General features: G+C 46.6%; 1 protein-coding gene across 4 annotated transcripts in view; it reads left to right on the top strand.

The window, feature by feature from the left end:
- ZNF423 (zinc finger protein 423) overlaps positions 1-17,689 on the top strand; it is a 208,795-nt gene extending 191,106 nt beyond the window's left edge. For all 4 annotated transcript variants that reach the window (XM_032195621.1, XM_032195622.1, XM_032195620.1 and 1 more), the window contains one exon: positions 17,064-17,689. In XM_032195621.1, the coding sequence (XP_032051512.1) occupies positions 17,064-17,093 (30 nt within the window). In that variant the 3' untranslated portion in view covers positions 17,094-17,689. The remainder of the gene's footprint in view (positions 1-17,063) is intronic.
- Positions 17,690-24,134: the final 6,445 nt, after the last annotated feature.

The following is a 24,134-nucleotide window of genomic DNA, read 5'->3' as shown; positions in this document are numbered from 1 at the left end:
GCAATGTATCTGCTTGATCACTTGCATTGAGAATTATATTGAGCAAATTGTGACTGAACAGTTGTTATTATTATTATTTTTTTTTTTTTTTTAAAGAAACTTTAGGAGGATTTTTCATAGGTACTCTTTTGCCACTGCTTTTTCCAGGGAGCCATCACATAACCAATGAAGTATTTGCATTTAAAGGATTAATTCCTGCTGTTTGCTTGTGTACTGTTAATCATACCGTTTCCTTCTAAATGATTACAATTGATGAAAACTAAGGCAAGGGATACAATAAACAATGCGCAAATAATCCAGGTACCGAGGGAGCAGGGTACCTGCCAGGTCTTTCCTAGCACAGGTGTTCAGGTGTTTTATTGCCTGCTATGAATAAAGGGCTTTCTCTTCTGCTCAGATTTGGAGATATGTCAAGCTACTGAATTAAGAGAGCTTCGCTGGAGGAATTTGCTGTCATTTCAAGTGCCCAGGTTCTTTAACTGTACGTGTATCAAAAGGAGAGTGGCTACTATGGCTCATTGGTTAACACTGTGGTCTGTCTCCTTCCTCATTTTGTTTTATGTGAAAAGCTGGCAATTTTCATATATCTATAAACAGGCATGAGCTGCTGCACAGAAATTGTACTCATTATATTAATAATGATTTACTGTGAACGTCCTCCAGGGGCTTGATTTGGTCCACATCAAAGTCCTTGGGATTCTTTCCGCTGATTACAGCAGATCAAGCCCTAAGCAGGTTTTCTTTTTAAAGTCTGCTTTTAATGTCAGCTTGATGTTAGATGAGTCTGCTCTGGAGCTCTGTATCCTGCCCAGGAAAGCAGGGCACCGTAGTGATGCACCGCAGGGCGCTCTGTGTCCTGATGGGGACATTGAGGTGCTGCCCGTAGCCCTGGCGGCTTCCCTGGCAGGACTGCTGGTGGGGCCAGAAGGAGCAACAACTCCAGCCTCTCACACCGACGGTCCTTGGGCCATGCTGCGGTGTCCTCTGTAGCAAGTGGGGAGCAGGAGAGCCCCTGGGCTTGTACATGGCCCATCTGCACCTGGGCATGGCCACAGGGCTCAGTTTACCAACAGTGGTTGGAGCACAGAGGAGAGACTAATGAGGTCTTGGGTCTGGACCCAGCTATTCAAACTCACTTGGTGGTTAATGTCTCTAGCTCCTACTTGAAAAATGGGCTTCACCTACTTGCTGGAGGTATGAGGAAAGCTTACTTAAATAGGAGTAAAATGTTTCTTGCAAACAGCCCAATGAGCCTGCAAGACCCTGAAATATCTGTGCTTCTGGGCTTAAGTGTCCATGAAGTCAGTGAGAGGAAATGCAAATCTGTGGTACTCTGAAGTTGCAGAAAATATTTTTTCCTGGGGATAGGGGAGGATGGCAGGACAAACAGAACCTAACATGCATCTGTCTCTGAAAGTCACTTACCTAACCCTGCGTGGCTGACTGTGCATGACTTAGATGTTAAGCACAGAAACCTCTTGCTGGAAACAAACCACGAGCTCTGGGTTTCATATGAAGTATCAAAAAAATTATGTGCGGAATTAATTTTCTGTAAGTAAAAATCCATTTTTTCTTTTGAACAGAATTTACATCTCTGCATTTTAAATACATACACATACACACACATCTCTATATAGTGTTTTTCCTCCTTTTAAAATCCTGAAAATGGTCTAGTCAGTTATTTGAGCAGATTTGGCTAGTGTTTCTCAAAAAATGTTGCTATGGTGCTTAGAGTATTGTTAAATTTTAATTATTAGTAGTTACAAAGCTAATAAATTACGGGAATACCACAATCTATTCCAGTCATATTGCTGGGTTTCATTCAGACACAGTCAGATAATTATAACTAACAATAATTAAAAATTAAAAGTGCTGTAGGCACATACCCATCATGTTGAGTCTGTCTGCCTGAGCGTTCTTTATGGACTGTGAAACCAGAAGTTTTACCTCTGCTCTCGTGTCGCAGCGATGAAGAATTTTGCCTCTCAGGTCCCTGGCTCTCAGTACGTGTGTTTAAAACCAGCGGAGGAGGTCCATATGGCTGCGTACGGATTTGGGGTTAGGAGCAGGCTATCTGATGACCAAAGCTGGAAGTGCCCTTGCAGACTATGTGGGAATGCTTCTGGGGCTGTGCAGGAGCTGTGGCTGAGGTTTCGTCCTGGGCCTGACTCCCAGCGAGGTGAATGCTGTGTGTGAAAGCAGGGGGGGCACTAACACAGTGCCGTGCACTTGGCAGCACCTCCTTTCCCAGCACAAAGGGAGGCGGCAGCTCCTGCCCTTCTGGGTGGGGGTGCCCTGGCACAGCCAGGCTGCTTGGCCTCTCCTGCTTTGGGTGAGGATGGTGCAGAAACCCCAAATTGCCCTGTGTTTGCCACGGTGATGAGGTGCGGCATTTTTTTTTTTTTTTTTTTTTCATTTGAAATGAAAATTCTGATCAATATATAGCTGCATTTTTGTCATCTCTGAGGTGTCTTAGTGAGGCACAGAGAGATCTCTCCAGTCTACAAAGACCCACTGGAGACGACGCTTGGAAATATGAGCAGCCTGTCCCATAACAACAAAAAAGCCCTCCTTCATTTCTTACCCCATTAACGCTGTTCTGTGACCAGCCCTGGCAAACAAAGTGTGTGCAACTTGGCATTAACAAGTGCAGAAAACCCCGCGGTGATGCGGAGTTGGGGGGGTGGAAAAAAGGGAGCCAGGTGAAAGGCATCGTTTGAGTCATTAATGCACTTAAGCGCACCCAAGTGTCAACATGTGTGACCAAGTGTAAGGAGGCATGGCGTTCCAATGTGGCAGCGCTGGCACACAGAAGGGGCTTCCTACAGCAGGGATGGCACTTGGATTCGCTGCTCAGGCTGCCCAGCTAAACCCGCCGGTGCCTGTCATCTATGCCCTAGGGCAAGGGTCCAACCAACTTTTGCGTAGGCACCGTGCCATCCCAACAGATGGGCGGGAGTGTAAGCCGCCAAGAGACAATGTATATGCATCAATTGTGTTTATTGAAAGCACAATTCCTGGCTGGAAATGTCCAAATGTCTGTTTATTCTGAGCTAAGATGCCTTTAGTTAGTGGATACGGAAACACAGCCTAGTTCTGAACCGATTACTCTATGTACACTGCAAAACAATGCAGACGTGTGTAGGGTGCGCTGATTCTGGAGAGCCCCTGTAAGGGTCTGTCCTGGCAGACACCGTCCCTCCCGAGGCTATGCTGAGTGCTGAGGTGCTGCTTGCCCCAAGTACTGGAGACTAAATTCTGTGGGCACTGCACGTAGCTGTGCCAGTCACTGGTGTGGGGTAACGATGTGCGAGGACCCCGCCTCTTGCACTGGCAGGTTTCCCTCTGAGCACAGCTACCCAACCTCCCCATCGCACCCAGCGGTGGAAACCACTTCCACTTGTGGGCGACACGTTAATCCTGACCGGTTCACACATCCTGGGTGAAGGTTTGGTTTTTCCATGTGGCAGAAAGAGAAAAAACACACAATATGTCAAATACAAAGGGGAAACCTTTATAACATGATTAACTGCCAAAACACAGAAATTCATGGAGGAATCCAGAGAGGAGTTAGTAGGTGCATGTTAAAGGATGCTTCTTTCCTGTGTTTGTCGGCTTTACTCAGTTAAGACTTGTCTTGACAGCACAGCTTTCAAAAACACTGACTGCTCTCAATATACAATTTGGTATTAATAAAGATTCTTGACTTCTCTGTATAAATAAATAAAGCAGCAATGTTTTACCTCAGAAACACTAACGCAGTCCCGTCCTATTGGAAACGGGATGCATGGGCTATGTAAGACATCCATCCTTAGCCGAAAGGAGGAAGCACAGGAGAAGAAATGAGAAATGGATTTTCTTTCGGAAAGACCAGATTGCACTCTCTGGTCTGGCAATAACAATTACTAATGACATTTAGAGAGAAATTAAGGATGAGAAATGCAAGTTGGCATTTCAGCAGTGCCAGTCAGTAACATTGCATCAGAGCTCACAGGAGAGATGAGAAAAAGTTTAGGGATGGAAAATTAATTTTGTTATGTCAACAATTAGCAAATACCTTTTCTTCACTCCTTACCACACTATCACAAATAACCACTGTGATAGTATTTAGCAGCTTCTCAGGTGAATGAAATAGCACTTTGGAAGCCTTATTTCTGGAGTCAAACGCACAAGATGTGTTTTGCTCCATTTTGCTGAACAATGAATGATAGAAAACCATTCAAACTGACGAGGGAGGGAGTAAATGAGCTCTTGGATGTGTGGTTGCAAGAATGCTTCGTGTGGTTTCTCTCTCTAGATCTGCTTTTTTTGTTTGTTTGTTTTTCTATTCTTTGTTGTTGCTTTGTGTTGTTGTGTGTGTGTGGTGGTGTTTTTTTCTTTTTTTTTTTTTATTATTATTATTATTATTTTTTTTTTTTAACAACTGTCAATGAATTAACCATACCAGCACTCTTTCTGAGGTTGTTTTTACAAATTTGGAAAGGCTGCAGTTGAACAATGTACCCAGATCCATGCAGGAAAATATTGGAGGAGCCACACTGAGAGCTCAGGAAACCTCAGACCTTCTATTCAGCAGTCCTTCGTGTGTTCATAAGGGGAAATTCTTATCCCCATAGGAAGGTGGCAGAAAGCCTTGTTTCCTTCTGCTCTGCCTGGAGCCAAGAGCAAAGGGGCCGCAAGCTGCGGGGCTGCGAGCATGCCCATCAGCACAGCTGGCTGCGCGGCCGCGGCGTCCTTGGGGACGGCAGAACCAGGTACCATTGCTCAGCCCTCCCGCCATCAGGCTCAGCAGCACATGCCTTTCCAGGCTGGGCAGGGTCCTTATAACAGAAATAATATTTCTGCAGTGTATAGGCAAAGAAAAGAATCCCCTGCACATGCACACAAAAGTCTTGTCACAATGTGTCTTTGTATTCACTGATGGGGAGAGATCTCTAACGCAAGCACTTTGATTTTCTTGTGCTGTAGTAGCTGCTGGGGAGCGTAGTTTGGGTTCTGAGCTGGGATTAGCTCTGTTTCCTCCTGTGAGTGTCGCTATCGTCCAAAGGAACTGACTTCAGTTTTCAAAGGAGCAGGGATGCTGCATTGGAAAGGGCAGAGCACAAGCGTTATTTAAGGAAAACCGCGGAGCTCGATCAGCCTCTGTCTTAAGCAGCTCAGCCAAGGTGGTGTACAGCATGCTCTTAAAAGTTTGGTTTCTTCATTTGTTTGCTGCTAGAGCAAAATGGGGATGCTTGTCCAGACATAACAGTATATGCCTGAGTGTTTTCACAAGAAATGTCTAGATCATTAAATATAATAGGTCTCAGCTGCAGTTTTGATCACTGAAGCATGCACACAATTCATCACAGCAAATTAGGTATGTCTTTGTAACTTATCTTTCTGCAATTTGCTGGCACTTTCAGAGAGCTGAAACTTATATTGTATGTGCTGCAGAAGCCATTTCAGTTAAAATATTCTGTGTTTATTGTCGGAGAACAAGGATTCTCTAATAACAAAAACATGGAGCAGTCTATGATTCTGCTCCTGCATCTTGCAGAACCAGCAGTAGTACCAGCAGAGATCCCTAGCCACATTCATTATTTATATATTTTAGTGAATTTCTTGTCTGCAGTAAAAGAGATGTAAGCTTCAACATCAGGCTGTTTGTGCCAAATTCTATCCTGCAGCCCATTCAAGAAAGCCGAGGCAGCCGTGGTTCTCAATTGTTACACACACCATTTATCTGATTGGAATTTTGTCCTCTCTGGCTTGCTGAAATGTTGCTTGTTCTTTAAAAGCTTAGTTTGACCTTTGGAAAGAAAAGGTATTTACTAATTTATTTATTTATTTATTGTGGAGAAAGCCAAAACCAAAGCCTACTTAAATGGAAATTGGCATTCAAAAGCAGCACAGTTACTGAAAAGCATTTACTTTATTACTAGAAGAGGACAGACGCTAGTAGACTTGAAAATTACCTTTCAGTGGATTCATCAGTTTCAGTCACTAGTTAGTCTGTGAACAGATGGATATATTTGTAACAGTTAATACAAATTTATAGCCTGGATTTTTGCATTTGCCTCAAGAACACTGCTGTCTTACCTGCTGACTTGGTTTGGATAAGTATTTTATTTATTTTGCTTTATCTTCCTCAAAGAGGAGATGGTTGTTTTTCTAATTGCAGAGGTTTCTTGCATCATAGGAAGGCAGTCAGTTTGCAGAGATGTGAATGATGTATGGCTACAGTGTAAGGAAACGTTGTAAAAGAATCCCCCAGTACGGCTGCCGCAGAAAAAATAAACATCTCAGCCCAAACCTAGATAAGCCCCAATGGACTGCGAAAATCATTTTCAATAACCAGGTATTTTTAACTCTGTGTATGAAGGCAGTAATCAGTTGCCTGTATTTGCATCTAGGGTCTGCCACAGTCTAATTGTCTCCTTTTTTCCCCAGAAATTTAAGGCTACTGGTTAACAGAGCAATGCATTAAACATTCTGTCTCCAAAATAGGAAGAAATACTGCCCTAGCCTCTACCATGTGGCATCTTTAGGTTTCAGGGATTTCGTTTAAATCTGAAATTTATGTCCAGGAGAAATAAATTATTAGATTGTAAAAGCAGCTGGGGAGGGAGTAAACATAGTCTCTCTTGTCCTCTATATCATTTCCCCAGGAAGATAATAAATGTATGGCAAGCGTCTTGTGTTTCCTCGGCCGTACAGACGTTGTGTGTGCATTGTGTTTTAGATGTGAAGCCTAAATTTCAGACAGGAAATCCTGGATTGATGCCGTATGGCTGTTTCCTACCCCTGCGGTGCCGGTGGAGCCTCTGCCGCTACCGCCATTAGAAGGAATCTGCAAAACAGCTCCACCAAGAAACTTAAAAGGCCTCGGGTGTACCTCTGACCAGCTGAGTAAGGGATCGGGGTTTAACCCGTGGGTTTGTCTCCCGGGTCAGTGCGAGGCAGCAGGAGCAGTGCTGTCCCCATCGCTGCCGCATGGAGCTGAGGACAGGGTCGTGCCTCACGGCCAGCTTTCCTGCTGCTGCCGTAAGGAGCACGGGAGCGCCGCTGGCTGGTTCCTCGCCTGCTCCCCCTGCCCCGCGAGGTCGGACACGGCCACGTGCGGTGAGTGGCCGGGAAACAATGGGGCTGGGCGAGAACAAAGGAGGAACGGGCAGGCTGGGAGCTGGGAGCTTGCCTGCACGCAGCTGGGCCTGCCTGTAGGACTGTGGCTGCCAGCACCTCCGTGCCTCCTCGGGAAGGCCGTGGGTGCTCAGCCCGGGCTCGGCTGGGAGCTTGGCTCTGTGCTCAGCAGCGTGCTCGTCCTGACGTTGCCTTCAGAGCACTACGGTCAGTCGTACCCTCATGCCTGTGTAGCTAACGCTCTGTTTTAACATCATATTTTGAGGGTAGTTTTGTATCACACCTCGACCTAAGGAAGGAATATCATTTAGAAAGCCGTTTGTTCCCAGATTGAGCCTGTGCTGTGCTTTCTGCCTACGTTAAACACAAATGGCACGGCTTGTGCACAAGTGGCTTGTGCACAGGGTGAGCACACATGTGCAGCGACCCGACTCGCACAGTAAATGCTAACGGACTGAATGCTAACGCCTTGTCCTTTCTTCACATGTTTCATGTTGATGGAATAACTCGCAGTATACTAAGCTGCCTGTACACAATGAGGTGATGGGGCTTTGCTGGAAAAATCTAGCTGATACGGATAAGGCTGCACCTGCCGTGGGTTCAGCGTGGAGATGCCTCATGGCTGTGTGCGAGGTCAGCCTGGGTTCAGCAAGGCTTCGTCACCCTGGCTCTGCACGAGCCCAGATTTGGCAGCAGCAGTCCTGAGCTTATCCACTTGGCCGTGCTTGAGCTAATTCTCAGCAGAACGTCTTCTGTGTCCTCCGTGCCATGTCCTGGGCAGGTGGCACAGACACCCCGAGGTCACCCCCGCAGCGCCCGGCCGCTCCGGCTCTGCACGGCGCAGGAGCAGCCCACGCGCTGCCCACGCAGAGCCAGCGAGCTTGTGCCCGACCACTGAGCCCCCTCTGTTTCCCCTCATGATGTCTGTGAGGAGATGGCTCGCGTTGGTGATATTTTGGCCCTGCTTTTCCCTCTGGGAACCAGTCGTCCTGGGCTTTTCATACTACCTACCTCCGGGGTGAGTTCCTGCGGGCAGCGGGCTGGTCACAGTCTGTCCTGCACACTGCTGCTCTGCCAGTGGCGTGCACGCTAATGGGGCGGCAGGTAAAGCGCTTCTGTAAACCATGGCCTTGCTGCTTTATAGCTGAGATTGCACTGGAGGATTTTATACCCCTTTGGAAATAAGAAATGGGCAGTAACAGCCTTTATGCCCAAGGCGGCAGGTCACTGACCGCTTGTGTTACCAGGCGGAGCAGGATGCGGGTGTCCCGTGACGGGGATATTTATCTGCCTTTAAGAAACACGTATCCATAACACAAGGCAAGACAATCTGTCACATCAGTATCCCATCAGAGGGAATTTTACTTCAGTTGCTTTTTAAAAGAAATCCTAGATGAGAGCTGTGATAGCCTGTAACCCAGGTGCCGACAGGTGCAGCCCATCTGAGTGAACCTGCTCTGTCTGCTCCGGCTTGTTTGGTCCCGGAACTTTGTCCTCAGTGGAGGACATTGCCCGAGTGAGGACTGCAAGATGTGCTTCTCTTCATCTTTGCATTAACACTTACAGTCCAGGCTGAGACTGTTTTAAACCCAGTCCTTAACACCAGGAGCACCTAACTGTTCCAGGAAAAAAAGCGACAAAAAATCAAATGCTATTCAGTGACCCTTGGCATGCTGAGGAACAGCAGGGCAAGGTAAGGAGCCAGTTTTAGGTTCAACTTTGAATCTCCTGGCTTTTGTTGGTTTATATTCCCATGGAAACAGCCCTTCAATGAAGCTTTTGTCTATGCATTTTGACTGGTGAGTGCTAAAGGTACTACGTAAAGCATTTTCCTTTAGCTTTAAATAGTTTTTGAGAAAAGAACGTGAGAGGATGCTCTCCTGGTCCTACAACAGAGAACAAATCAGGAAATTAGTGCTTATAGTAGAGCTGTGAAGGGTCCCATAATGATGATGCCAGCCCTCAAAGAAATGAAGAATTAACTGGCTTCTGCAGCCTGATTTACCTTAGGCCAAGGAGGGATTAACAAGATATGCTCCAGATATGCAATTTGTTTGGAGCCTATTTGAGAGGAATAACTAGGAAGGACTCCTGGAAAATGGTTTTGCCTTGCAAATGGTTTTGAAATGCATCGCTTCCCTGCTTGGGACCCAGAAGTGGATAAAACCTGGGTGGCACTGGACGTGCAGTGGAGCTGGTGGTGTGGCACAGGAGGGGGCTGTGCATGCATGCAGCAGTGGTTTCGAGCAGGTCTGGCCTGGCTCGAAGGTCCGAACGGACTGGAAGCACGGTGTTGGTGTTTGTCAGGGAGCTTTGGAGGTTACTTTGGGCCCAGGCAGAGGGTTTGGGGACTGCTGCCCCCTGTGTGGGCAGCCGTGGCCCAGAGAGATGGGGACTGCCCATACCGAGGCACCCCAGGCAGTCACGGGGCTGCATGCGGGCATCCTGCTCACAGCCCTGCTCGGGGCCTGCAGGAGCACCGGGGTTCGCCCAGGCAGACCCCAGGAGGCTGGGGGAGGAGTGTAGGAGCTCCAGAAATACTGTTTTGTGTGCTTCTGATGGTGGTAATTAAATTTGTCCCTCTCTCTTCACGTTAAGAAGCGCAAGGTTCTTCCCTCTGCTTATTTTGATCTTGTGCGTGGCGCGCTGTAGGCTAGAGCCGCATGGATGCGGGCACATTTGCATTTCTGAGTAAAATTCTCAGGAGCACGCGGTCCCCCAGGACAGGTATTATTAGCTCCCTTGTTTCATTGGGTGCCTCAGTGAATCCGAGTGTGTTTACGGTGAGCTTCTCTAACAGAAGACTCTGGTTATTTCTTAATAATATATTCTCCTGTGGTTTTTATTTCCAAAGTGCCGTGGTAAGGAAATTTTCCCAAAGGCTTCGGTTTTCTTTTGTGCTTCAGCATTTTATCCCGTGTTTTCGGAAGGAGCATATAGTCTTTTCAGTAAGATATTTAATCAAATATGAGAGGCTATGCCGGGCTTAAACTAGCATTTGGAGTTCTCTTGTAATGGGATCGCCTTGTTTTGTTCTGAGTTTTTAGAGAGCACAAAGAGATGGCAGGCCTAGAAGACTGATGGTACAGAGTTATTAGTCTCACATGGAAAGGGGAAAGCACCTTAGGTGAGTTGTCAAAGTCTGATTAGGACTGAGCAACCTGAATTAGAAGAGAAATTAAATTCATAAATCATCTAAAAAATCCTTAGCTAGCGCAAGAAAGGGCTGGCACTGGGAAAAATAGCTATAAGGAAGGTATTTCTATTAAAGGTAATTTTTCACACCCAGAATAATACAAATGCCTATCAAAATTCAAGAATATGTTAAAATTAACAAAAGCGGTGTTAAGTATAGAGATAAAATCGAGGAAGTGTATTGCTCAGGCTGTCCAACGCAGCAGCAGAGCCCGCAGACCCCGTGTAGGCAGAACAAAGGCAGGCGGTGGGGGGGTGCCTGTGCGTGTTTGTCTGGTTTTTAAGGAACAATGCCCGGGCACTTGCATTTCAATATAGAAAAACGCAAGCAATAGAAAAAGATTTATAAAAAAGCCAACAGTGTTCAGTCAGTCATGTGCGGATCAGCTTTTTTCCCCTGTAAATATTTTACGAGTTCAGAACCTATTGACTCCAGACAAAATGCCCGCTCGGGGTGGCTGGTGCCGCGCGTGGAGCCAGGTGGGTTTTGGGGGGGCTTTGCCCGTGGCGTGGGCTGCCCAGCACGCCCTGTGGGCAGCAGCATGGGCCATGGCAGGGCCATGGGCCGGCTTCCCACTGGCAGGAGTGAGTGCTCCTGTGTCCTGGTGAGAGATTGAGCAGTGTGTTTGGCCCCAAGTAACCAAGTCTGTGCATCGGAGTAACTGCGGTGCAAATATTCCCATCGGAAACAGTCAGCTTAGCTTTCACCTGACACCAAACCTCCAGATGCGTCGTCTTAGACACTTGAAGTGATTTTTTTTATTTTTTTTTTTTGTTCAATGCGTTGTAAAGGACAGCTTCCTAACTGCATTTGTTGAAGTGCCATCTCAAAGTGTGCTAGTGCTGGGGCTGACTGACGTATGGCAAGTTATCAGATGCTCAGAGATGTGAAGGAGGCAGTAACACAGGCAGACTTCTTCTTTCACAAAGGATGTGCCACCTTTCGTTTGCCTCTACCTCGATTTCAAGGGATTCTTCAGATAAAGAAGGGACATGTGAACCTGTCTTGCCTGACAATTTTTTTTTATTGAGTGCCACGATAACTTGGAGTTCACTTGTTACAAGCATTTTATGTGGTGGGTGAAGTATCAGGGGAAAGGGAAGAAGCAATGCTGTATTTCCTGGAAAAGGGGGTTCTAAACATATAAATGTCACAGGGTAGGAGTTACCTGAAACAACTGGAAGGGGAATTAACACCTGGTTTTATGGGAAACATTGGTTACCACTATCAGTTTTAATGAAGTGTATTAACTAAATTGTGTTCTGAGTATTCATTCAGCCCCGTTTATGGCACACTCTTGAGTACATTTACTGTTTGTCAGAAGTGCAAACTAGTGAACATATGAGGCTTTAAGACAGGCCATCTGTTAGTCTTAGACCCTTGGATAATTGTCAAACAGTTCTAAAAATAAGCGCATACAAACTGCAAGGGGGTGCAAAGGTGATTTTTCTTTAGTCTAATAGCAAAGGGAAAGTAACAACCAAAAATTGAAAATAAAAATAAATAGGCTTATCCTGTAAACCAAGCTTGCTCTTCTTTTCTCCCCTTCTTTCTTTTTTTCCCCTTCTCCTCCTGAGCGTGCTTTTTTTTTTTTTTCCCACTTAGGGTTTTTTTTTTTTTTTTTTTTCCTCTTGCTCTTCTGGGTCATGGCATCCCCTGAATGCCTCTCCAGTTTAGGATTAGAGCAGCACCAATTTAAGGCTCACAGCTTTCCATAGAGAGCATAATCTCCAGTGGCTAAAGCAGGGGTCGTCTTGTGTCCTCTGCCTGAAGTAATCTCTTTATAAAGTCAAGGCGTAAAGATTTTGATCTCTGTGGATTGCTGTTAGAGGGAGATACTACCTGGACACGTGTGTGCGCTTATGTACATACAGCAAGGAATAATGCCTGAGAAATTCTTGGGCCAGTTTGAATTCAAATGATACAAAGCATTTGAAAAAAAGAATGCTGCAGATGGTATTTCATAAATATTTAGACACTGCAACTTCTGTTTGTAGCAGTTTGGAGTTTTTGTTTGGTCTTTTTTATACATATATGTTAGAATGTGAGACTTGAACCTTGGTCTCAAGCCAGCAGCTGAATGTGAGGTTTAGGTTTTGACTAGAAACCGCACGTGTTGATGTTAAATGGAGGGATTGTCCCCCCCCAGCCCTGCTCCATGAGGGACAGAGAAGGGGGCACAGCACAGTCGCTGCCAGCCAGGAGCCCCCAGTGCCTGGTGCGGCCTCTGGGGAGGGAACCTGCCCCGGGCATGGGGAGCAGCTGGGAGAGGGGCTGCTGGGGCTCTCGCCTGGATCTGGAGGACCCTGCACTCTGGGGAAATCCAGCAATTAGCAGGAATTACCTTCAGTGTTGTGTGACCACACAGCTGTGCTCATGCGGCACCGCTGCAGCCGGTGCTTCCAGTCCGGGTGGCTTTGTGGTGCCACAGCAGCTGGCAGCGGTCACCAGTTGGTGGTGGCTGTTTGTCACGTGAACCTGCTATCTCCGTAATTCCTACCAAAAAGATCTGAGGAACCGTTTCTGATCATTTTAATGGGATTTGGAATGAGGGAGAGGCTTTATAACCTTTATCTGAGTCCCAACCTCTATGTAAAACCATAGAAAGCTGAGGAATTTTGTTGGAGGGTGGTGGGCATTGCCAGCCTTGTGCCATTTCTTACCCCTTCATAACGTAACAGTCTTGTAGGTGTGTGTGCTCACACATAGGCAGTACCCCTCCGAAATGGCTGGTACGAAACACCTAAATACGTAACAGATGCACAATGGCACTATAGAGTGGATGTATTATGGCCTCAAACCATTATCACACCCCTCGCAGTTGCGTTTTATTTTTTTCACCTGCTCCTGTGTAGTACACCTGTGACTTGTTGGCAGGGAATTTTGTTTCAGCGTGGGAGACTCCCAGCGTGACTGCCTGGCTTGGTTGGAGCTTTGCTCCGTCACGTGCTGCTTTTCTGTGTTTTTTCTCTCTATCTTTATATAGCTCGTAAGACTTCCTTTAACTGCTGTAAGGGATCATCTCTCAAGCCTGATGCTGTTCTTGACATAGTGGTCTGAAAATGGAGAATGTCATGCTAGTGTTTTCGTAATAATGCATGCAGAAAGAGAGAAATATTCATTGTAGCTGTCCTGCACAAACGGCTTGATCCCCATCCAAAGGGCAGGCAGGGGGTGTCCCCAGGGAAGACGTGGAGGGTGATCAGTATGTACAAGGACAGTAATCAACCATTCCTTGAAATCTTTTTATTTCCTGCGAAACCCGTCACCCAGTTCCTTGGTCACAGATACTTCCGCAAATAGTTCATCTGGGGATTGTACAGCGAGTAGAAAATTCCACTTAAACACTGAGACAGCCCTGGGGCTCAGGGTGGCTGCATCTTCCCAATGATGTGGCGAGCAGAATTGCTATCCATTTTGCATCATTATTAAGAAAAGGGGGGGGGGGGAAAAATCCCAACCTAGCCCTATAAATAAGCTGTGACTTACTTGATCTTGACAGGTGACTCAGTGCTGCTGTAGAGTTTTCCAGCTGCAATAATGTCTCAGAATGATGTATTCTGTGGGGTATCAGCTGTGAGCCATGCATAAACCTGGGATCCTAACAGGAGCTGGAAAGAGCCATTTTTAATGCTCAGCTTCCAAATTATGTCCTGCCTCCTGCCAGCCCCCAAGTGCGTACACGTGTGGCTGTGCTTGTGTGCAGGTAGGCACATGCAAATACATGTGAAAGCATGCCTGGAGAGCCCTCCTTATTGTGCCTGCTGTATTTTCCTTTGGAAATCACCATTAAGATTATTATTATTTTCTTTAAACATAAACTCTAGAGCTGAAAAATTACATCAGAGCTGCTTCCTGCTAGCCTGCCCTCCTGTTGAAAAGGGGTATGAAGTTTGCTGATCAGAAATCTTGGGTGGAGGCATTCCCGTAGCATTGCATGCTTCAAAACTCCCCGTCCCTCCTGGCCTTCGTGGCTTTTGCCCACGCAGGAACTTGGTGTCTGGTGCTCAGCAGCCCGTGGGTGGGCAGGATGTGTGCTTCGTGTGGGTATGGCTTGAGCAGGATTTGCCTCTCTGACAGGCAGAGGAGGGGTTCGGTGCACACGGGCTCTTGTGTCTGTAGGCACCACAGATACGTGTGAGATCCTTTGTAAGATGTGGCTCTATTTATTAACTGCCTGGTCCTTTCATTAGTTGCCATATTGATTGCCAGGAGTGCTTGCAAAGGGAATAAATGGTGTGTTCCCAAGATATTAAGAGGAAATAAAGATCTACATATGAAGTGTGCGGGTATACATCCACACTTGGGTCTATCGCATGTTTAGCTCCTCAGCTCCTGTCTCGTTCAGCTCTGAATGGCTGCAGGATTTGTTTGTCTTCATGTAAACTGTGTTCACAAAAACAGTACATTCATTGTATTAGGAGTGTTCAGAACATATTATTAACCTACGTTTGAGGAGGGAGGGCTCACAATGAAAGCTTCATTATCAGATTTAGAGCCACATACCATTCCTTTATTGACCTGCCTGGTGTAATCAATGCAGCAGCCACACAAGTTTGAAATCATGTTCCCTGACTGTAGACTGCGCGTCATGCATCTAGTGCTGATTGTGCATTATCTTTTAAATGACACTGCCTAAATAAGTATGGATTTGTCTGCCATGAACAGCCCTTCTTTCAATTGGAAGACGGCAAACCTTTCGCTCCTTTTATTGATATTCAGGATGACCTAAAAATAGAATTGTAATGAAGTGCACTAGAAATGCCCGTTGTTAAAATGCTGAGGACTGTCTGAGCACAGAGTGCTCTGTGTGTTCTTTAACATTTGAATGTTTTCCTGGTTAGGTTTAGTGGACAAGCTTCCTGTCAGTGCTGCCACTTAGTCTGTAGGGTTCCATTCATTCATCCTTCTCTATAACTCTGTTACTTGATTAGAGAATAACATCCAGCACTGCAAAGGTCATTCCTCTTTAAGGCCAGGAAAATTTCCATGTATAGCATGAAAAGTAAAAATGTAAAATGAAAAGCCATCAGGTTTTATGTTTGGTGTTGTTAAATGGTCTAACAGGAAAGCTGTTTCAACTATGGCTTCACTTGACATGATTTTAATGTAATGCTTTATCCCCTGATAAGCTTTTCAGATCTTTGGATAGTGCTTCTGTTGTTTGATTCAGAAATACTTAGCATCGCTGGCTGGGGCTGTGCTGTCAGGGCTGCTGTTAGGCTAAACAAGATGCAGTTATTTTGCTATTTCATCTGCTGATTGTCATTTAGTTTCACAAGGGATCCTTCTGGGTGTGCTCCAGCTATCCTACTTCTGTCTTCTCTCTAACCTTTTGTCACGTTAAAGCCTGACCACTACCGTGCAGTTTCCTTGCCACCCGTCTGTACAATATCGCAGATAACTTTTGACATGATTTAGGAAGTCAGCAGCACTTCTGACACCTGGTGGTCAGCTCTTGGGAGTGCACAGTCCAGAAATCCTGGCTGCAAACGGGGTCATCGCTGCCTGAGCATCGCAGGCCGCCCGCTAGCTCTTTGCACAGACGGTTTTCATCAGGGAGATGTCATCTCTGGATAAAGTGGAGGATCACTTTTTTTTTTCCCTGAATTGAGATGTAGCTGTGGATAACGTAGAAGAACCAGATGATTTATTAAAGGTTAAAATAGCTTTATTTTAAAGCACTGTCATTGTAAATAAATAATCAGATTCAAAATTAATTTAATGCTTAAAAACATATTCCTCAAGCTGACGGACTTGCTCAGCTCTGTTATTAGGTGGAGGGAGACCAGTGAAATTGCACAGATTTGAAATAACGCGCGTGGATTTTTATAACTGGGATTGCCCAACAAAAGCTCACCGTGAAGCGCCTCACTGTTTGCTCCAATAGTTAGAAATTATACAAATAAAGCTGTGCTTATATGTAGGACTGGGGTTTCGGTCAGCACACAAAATGTAGGTGATTGCTGCTGCTCTGAAAATGTGCTTCCGAGATTGGCTTCGCTATTCATTGGCTCCTGCACAAAATGGCAGGACAGGTCAGCATCCTCTGATGCAAGACACCGTGATGACATGAGGCTGTTACAAATCTACCAGAAAGGGAACAAAAAGACTAAACTGCTGAAAGAAGTGTGTAGAGCAAAGCCAATTCTTTAAAGAGATTTAACTTCTGGGTTACATGTCCAGTCTTTTTTCTGCTGGGGATTAATATCCCCCTTGCCTGAACTGGTGGTTCAGCTGTTATTGCCGAAGTATTTCTTGGACTGAGAAGTATGCGTCACAATCTGGTGTGTCTCTCTGCCAGTGCTTGCACCCGTTACTAGCGAGAATAAAAGAGTAAAATATGGCAAGGGTTCCCACAGCGATTCAGATTTTTTTTTTTAATTGTTACAGTTAAGGGAATCCCTAAAGGCAGATTTTGCCCATGAAGTGTTACCACTTTCTTTATATGTATTGAAAGAGGGAAGGAAGAAAAAAATAAAAAAGAAACCCTCACGGCTGTACTTGGCTTGTAGAATTTTTTTTTTCTAAGTTCATGCCAGCATTAACAGATCTATCAGAACAAAGCAAATGTGTCATATTGGCAGCTGTTACTTATGAGTACTTTTTCTTTATTGCATTTTGTTTTGTAATAATTGAGAAGCTTTTATGTCGAGCTCTGCATAAATGGTACTGAGTAGGAGGGTATGGGCATGCTTTCTATTATTCTGCCCCTTATGCATGTCTCCTTTTTTCGTCTTTCCAGAACCACACATTGAGCCAGCACGCACAGTGAGCCACTGGCACTACAGGACACCTCTCTGCAGAAGACTTGACGGTGGCACAGTGGGGAGGACCATTTGAACATTACATCCAATCAAAGTGTCATTTGCAACCCAGATGTAAAACTCTAATGATTTGGCCATGAGGCGCTGCTATTATAAGCAGCTGGAAATGAATATTAATGGAGAGATTAAAAGTATTCCATGCTCAGTATTTTTTATTGTCCTGCTTCAGCTAGTGTACTTTAGAGCTTCTGCTTCTGACTGAATTTATAGTGTTAGATAAATCTGCTTTGATGCTGTTGCCCTTTGTTGCTTCTTGTATTATATTGATAGTTAAAAATTAGATGTGATTTTTTTTAAACTGCTTTTTAATTGCAATTTTAGGTAACTGTGCATTGTGATGTGATTGCTTGGCTATTGTCTGAATATTTCTTTTTAATTTTTTAATTAAAGACTAATGCTTTGATTGGATTTGCCAGTTCACCGGACAGTGATTAAAACTATGTAATGGATATAATCGGTTTCAGTGCAACTGGATGGTCTGCTTTATAAATGTGACTTAATCTGATTGCAATAACTAGTACAGTCAATAAAGGGAATACATGAGCTTAGTGTCAGAGTTTCTGTCAGTCCGTGCTGTATCACCGCTGCTGGCTCACATGTGCACATCATGCCAAACGATGGCTCACCCCACAGCAGAGCTGCACCCCGTGAGGAAGGAAGAATGGGAGAAAAGCAAAAGCCCTGTTGTTGCGCCTGGCGTTGTTCTCTCCTGGATGCGCCTCCCCTGTCGGACTGAGGTGAGGTAAGAACACCCACTGCAACCCTGGGCACGAGGAGGTACCAGCTTAGGGGTACTCATAACCTTTACCCAGGTCAGCAAGAATGGAGGGGACTTGGTCATAGGTGCCTTGAGCCTGTCTCTGTGCTTGCTGTGGTTTCAATACCAAAAAATTGGCTTTCGGGATTGTATACAAATGTGCAAATGCTGGATCGGGCCTGTAGGGCCTGCATGGGGACTGCGTATTTCAGTCACATGGACTTCTAGGCCCACAGGTATTGTATCTCTGTGTAACTGCCATACTTCTGACACTTGAAATTGCCGTTAGACAGCCTAATAGAGCTCATTAGCAGGCTTTTTTCCTTTATTTTAACATACCATATGGTAATGAGGCAAGTTATATCTCCAGTCAGAGAAATGGTCCTTTTAGGGACTTTGAAAAGTTAGTGAGATGCAGTTCTCGTGGTACCTCCTACTTGAATGAACCATAACCATCCTGAAGTTGTGACGGCTGAAATGAATGTGGTTACCCCTTCCCACGGCGTACAAGGCTTGGCAAGACTGCAGCATAGATGCAAAGATGCACATTGGGAGCCTCTCAAATCTCCATGCTGATCTAGAGCTCTGCTGGTTGTCGTTGTCCTGAGTCTGGGCTTGGAGTGTGTAAATGATGTTTTGTAGAAAATGGTTTCAAGGAAGCATAGTCGCTGCCCAAATTACTTTCTACAGCAAGTTTATTAACAAGTGCAGGGGCACAGACTGTTGACACTGTAGATGTCTTCAGTGGTTAGATCTTTGCTGATGTTGGTAGCTGTGTTGTGCACACGTAGCTCCTTGAAGACAGTGGGACACTGCACGTAACGGAGGGCTGCTGGGCAGGACCCGGGTAGGGCTGTCCCTCTGGTAGGAAGCGCCAGAGCAGGTACAAATTCCAGCTTGAGAAAACCTTTCAGCTTTCTGGAAAGGATGACATAACATCCCATCTGGGGCAAATGGCAGGATAGAAGACTTATCTGTCAGACATTCCACTAAAACAGCATTGCACTGCATGGACATTCAGAAAGACTTCAGGCTCAAAAATATTTTTAATAAAGAAATTTGTGAGCCCTACTATAACAAAACTGGGAATAGCATTTCTTAATTTCGAAGAGAACGGTTCTGTTTTTATCTAGATAATTCTTAGCTCACTGTTTATGCAACAAACTCATTTTATTAAAATGATCCTTTTCAAGAAAATGTTAGTTTTCTACCTGATTATTTCTCCATAAGCCACTGCACAGATGCTTATGTGCTGAAAAATTAGATAATGAAATCACCAATTCATTATTCTCATTCATAATGTATGCATATTCCTAACTCACGGACAACATTTTAAGATGTGAAATGGAAGTGTCTCGCGGTACAGTCTCATAGACGTGCCCCTGCAAGAAAAGCTATCGGGGAATGCACATCAGGGCTCTGGTAACGGCCCGTGTGCCATCTCCTCCTCTGTGGTGAAAGCAAGGCAGCAGCTCTGGGCAGAGGTTCTCACACAAGGGTGCTAGAAAGGGAGGCTTGTTGCCTGATGCTGGTTTGGAATGACGCTTGATCACTTCTGGGCAGTGCTTCAGAAATGAAAAGGAAGATGTGGGCTTGTTCAGGAAAAGTTTCTGTGTTGGGTATCCCAAGGGTGAAGTGATGCTTCCACACAGCTCTGAAAGCTGCTTTACTGGTGCTGTACTGAAGCGCAGGCCTTTGTCTCAGCATCTCCCTGCTGACTAGCTAAAAGTAGGTGTGCATTCACTGTGCTGAGATGGAGACCTCCCCGTGTGGGGACCCGATTCCAAGGCACATCATTTTCTCCCCCTGTACTGGGAAGGTGGGCATGGGGCCAGGGCGCTGGGGCCCGAGCTCAGCCTGGGGGTGCCAATCGGCCCAGTGCCTGCCGGCACCCTGAGCAGCCCACGGGCAGGAAGAAGGGCAACAGTGGCAGAGAGCAAGAGTTTGGTTTTCCACCCTAGCTTTAAAATGCGGGGGCACCTGAAGCCTGAGAGTGAGGGCTGTGGCCCAGCTTCCTCTTCCTTGTCCCTCCTGCTGGTGTGTGAGCTTTGTGAGCTGCGCGAGTCAGAGCAGAGAGGGGCTGGGCTGCACCCGCAGGGCTGGGAGAAAATTGAGCTGTGCTCATCTCCTGCAGGTGCTCCACGTCTTACAGCACTCGGGTAGAGTTTGACCACCGATGGACAAGTGCTGCTTGCCGTGCTTTTCTAAGGCAGTGTGTACCAAAGTCCAGGGACCCTCGGCATGAGTCTTCTGGGATGCTCTGTGGTATCTGTGACATAAGCAGGCCCACATGAAAAGTCGTGGTTATAATTGCAGCACACACTGTGGCACACGATGCTGCTCTCGTGGCACCGGCTTTCTAATGGGCCGAGGAAGGTCTGGGTGTGGGCGTGGGGGTGAAAGCTGCTGCAAGGCAGCAGAGGGAGAGCCGCCTGCTCTTGTGCTTCATCACAGGGCTGCATCTGTGACACGCTGGACATCCGCAGCTGCCAGAGATGCAGATCCTCAGCCCGTGCCAGAGCGCAGTGCTGCTCTCTGCCCCTTTTTTGCACGGGCTGAGCTTCCCGAGGCGGGGCTGCACCCAGCCGGGGCTGCAGCTGAGAGCTCTGCAGCGCGACGTGGGGCCTTTGTCTGGTGGCTCCTGTGCGGTTGTTTTTTCCATGCTGTTTTGTCCCACTTGGGAGTGGGGGTAGAGCAGCCCTGCGCTGGTACAAAACACAGCTTTGCTGGCATAGCTGCAGTCACACCAGGGAGTGCTTTGCCAGCATAGTATATAGTTCCTGTATCAGTTAAAAGCTCCTAGGGAAAACAGCCTAACTGTGCAGGTGGAAAAAGATAATATCACAGCTTCTGGTACATGTTTGAGGTTTCTCCCCTTTTTTCTTAGCGGCCAAGAAGCGCTACAAAAGGCATTTGGAAAACAGTCAGATATACCGGGTCCAAATGCACCTGTATTTCAACAGCTACAAGGCATTCAAACCGGGATGGGGAGGCTTTCAGTAATGCCTGAAACATCTCCCTCCCTGTCGGTGTAACTCGCAGCTTCTGCGCTGGAGATCAGCTTCTGTGCAGCGGTGTCGCAGACGCAGGCTGGAACCAGCTGCTCGAGGCCCAGGCGGTGCGGATGGCTCACGTAAGTGCCAACCCGAATTGCTGTAATTCTTGCTGAAGGAGGGCTTTAGGCAAAGAGTCACTTCATGATCTGAGTGGCATTAAGGAGAGTGATATGTTGGAAATCGTGGTTTGGAAGCAAATTTTAAATGCGTTTAAAAAGGAAAGTCATACAGATGATTTGAAATACAAACTCTTAACCACAGTGGATTAACAACGGACCTGTATTTGTAGCAGTCCAGTACATCAGCTCTTACACATTGAAGAGTCTTTCCATTTAGCTTCACTACATGCCAACATACCCAAAAAGCATTGAAATATTTAATCAAGAAGTATTAATACCTACAAGTGTACACAGTCACCTTTACATGTTTGTGGTTTTTTTCAGTGCATACCTAGATATTTGTCTGTTGACCAATCAAATGTCCTACCAGAACAAGGTTTCTCACGCTGTGGATCTGTTCATAATTTATTACCTTCACTGAGGGGTTGCAGCCTTCAGTCAGGTGCCTTAGAGTTTTGGAAAAAGCAAGTTATCTGTCCATTGCCTCCAGAAGAAGGGAAAAAAAAAGTTTGGGAACCATCTGAGGGAGTGAGTGACAGGCCATTTTGTGCTGGAACATCTCTGAGTCACTGAGCAGCAGCTCAAAGGAAACGTGAAAGGAAAATGAGGACAGGGCAAAACGTGACCCACCCTGAGCCTTCCACATCCCCAGGCCTGGGGTGGCAGATGAGTGAGCTGGTGGGAAAAGCAGTGGAAAAGCAGAGGTGTGAGGGGGCAAGAGGCTGCCCCTCCAGCAGCCTTCCTACCCACTGCAGGGGTTAATGGAAAATCTGCCCCCCAGGAGCCATTTCTGTAGAAGTGAATCCTGCATCCCAGTGTCCCCACTTTCTCCTACCAGCATTTTAGGGCACGCCGATTTTTGGTGTGTTTGTCCAGCTGTTAGCACGTGTAAGTCCCTGTCTCTGGCACAGGCAGTGAAGGCTCTTTTCCTGCCCTGCACAAGCAGTTTCCATGTTCTGGCCCACATCCTAAAGCAGTGGGGCTTCCACAAGCTCCCCTCTCCACAACTGCAAAACGACTGACCTGTGTTTGACAGGGGTGCAGTGGTCTTAGGCGTGTTCCTGCAGTACTCTGGCTGTAGTTAGCCCAGGATAAGAACACCTGGTAAATGCTGTCATGGAAGAAAATGTGTGAAATCAACACACGTGTGATCCCAGAAACCTACATGGAGAATGCTGCAGCTGCTGGGCTTCAGCTGGCACTCCTGCCTTGCTACACAGCCAAGGCTCCAGGCCCCCATCCACAGGGAAGCAGCTCCAGCACTCACAGGATCACCTGCGCAAGGTACAGTCTTACTCTTCAGATCAAACCAAACCTTTTCCCTCCATTCTCCTTCTTCCTTGCACAGCAAGTGCAAGGGATTTTTGTGCTGGGGAGCCACCTCTGTGCAAATCCAGAGTGCTCTGCAGGTGCAACTCCCTCCTTTTCTGGAAGTTGTGCTGTTGCAGTTGGTTCCCCCAGACACAGGACAAGCTGTGTCAGTGCTGCTGGCCCTAACAAAGCCTGCGCTGCACTGCTCTGGGAGGATCCAGGGCTGAGGACAGGAGGCCCTTGGAGCTGACAGCAGCACTGCTTTTTCCTCCTTTGTCTCTTTTCTCCCCATTTTTGCATCTTCTGAAATTGTTTGTTCTTTTGTTTTGCCTGTCTTCATGAAGCTGCTATCAGTCTCATGACTTCCCCCTCTTGCAAATGGAAGTCACAGCTATTCTTGTATCTATTTATCTGTGAATTATTGGCACTTACCTGAAGCTCAGCAGAGGAGGTGCGAGGGTGATGGAGGGAGACTGCCTGCCTAAGGGAAGTAGCCAAAGGAAAAAAATCGAGCTTCAGGAGGAAGAGAAGGCAATTACTGCATCACTTACAAGACTGCTAACAAAGTACGGTCTTCATTGCCTTAATAATGAGCTATAATTTAACTACGTGAGATTGCTTGTTCCTGAGGAAGATTGCTAAAACATTTCCCCTATCTTCTGCGCGTGCTGGGGGCCTCACGCAGGGGTCCCAGCCCCGGCTCGTGTAGGGAAGGGGCCTGGAGCTGGGAACGCCTGGTGCTGGGCCGGCCACGTCCGCAGCCCTGCAGGGCCCCAGCAGCTTTGTCTGTCCTGCTTGCTCGCTGCCTCCCCAAGTCTGCGGCAGCCGCCCCGCTGCTCTCTGCTGCTGTCCCCTCCGTCTGCCATCCCTGGCCATCTGCGTCCCCGCGGCAGGCGGCCGCTCTCCACCGCCACCGCTGACCTGGCCCGTGGCCGCCGGCGGAGGAGAAGCCCCCGGGCTGCTCGGGGCAGCGCTCGGCTGAGGGCACGGGCAGAAATGGCTGCACCGTGCTGAGGAGCTGCTCAGGCTGGGCGGGGAGTTGTGTATTGTTCAGTAAAACTCTTTTTTTTCCCTCTTTTTCCTTTTTTTTTGTTTTTTGGAGTGGGCTACTTTTCTGCTGGATCAGCGAGCTGAGCTGACTCACGGGGCAGGCCGGGAGCGAGGCCATTGCCCACCCCAGCCACGCGCCTGCCTGATCTGGTTTTGTTGTTGGTTTTTGCCACGTCTGTGTGGATTGCACAAGCTGCCTGTAAAAAATGCCCAGCCTTGTGACTAGCTTGGAGGGCATCAAAGCTCCCAGATAAAGAACTGCCATAAAAGTACTTTCCCTCTTTTACTCATATCTGTGTTGTTGTTGTGTTTTTGTTGTTGTTTGTTTCAGGTGTGTTTTTTGTCCATACATAAAGTGCTCAGTACCAACTCAAATCCTACTTTGAACTTATATAAACATGTGTGTGTATATATATATTTATCTATGTCTTTAGTTTTCTGTGCCTAGAAGAGGTACCAGGGCTCTCAGTACGATCCTTCCCTTGCAATAAATGAGCAAGCAAGCAATCCCTCCTAACTGGGAGTGCCAAAGCTGTGTCCCTAAGATGCTGGACTCTTCTTTACCCAGCCTTTAATTTAAAGTACAGGGAGAAAGAAAGAACAGGTTTTTTTCCCCGGTTGAAAACAATGCAATAAATAAGTGCATCTTTGTCTTCTTCCAGTTGTGATTTATAGGCAGTGCTCCTCAAGAAATTG

This window comes from Aythya fuligula, chromosome 12, assembly GCF_009819795.1.
Source record: "Aythya fuligula isolate bAytFul2 chromosome 12, bAytFul2.pri, whole genome shotgun sequence".
Taxonomy (NCBI): Eukaryota; Metazoa; Chordata; class Aves; order Anseriformes; family Anatidae; genus Aythya; species Aythya fuligula.
Note: the sequence above shows the minus strand (reverse complement) of the source record. Positions and strands in the feature narration are given on the sequence as shown.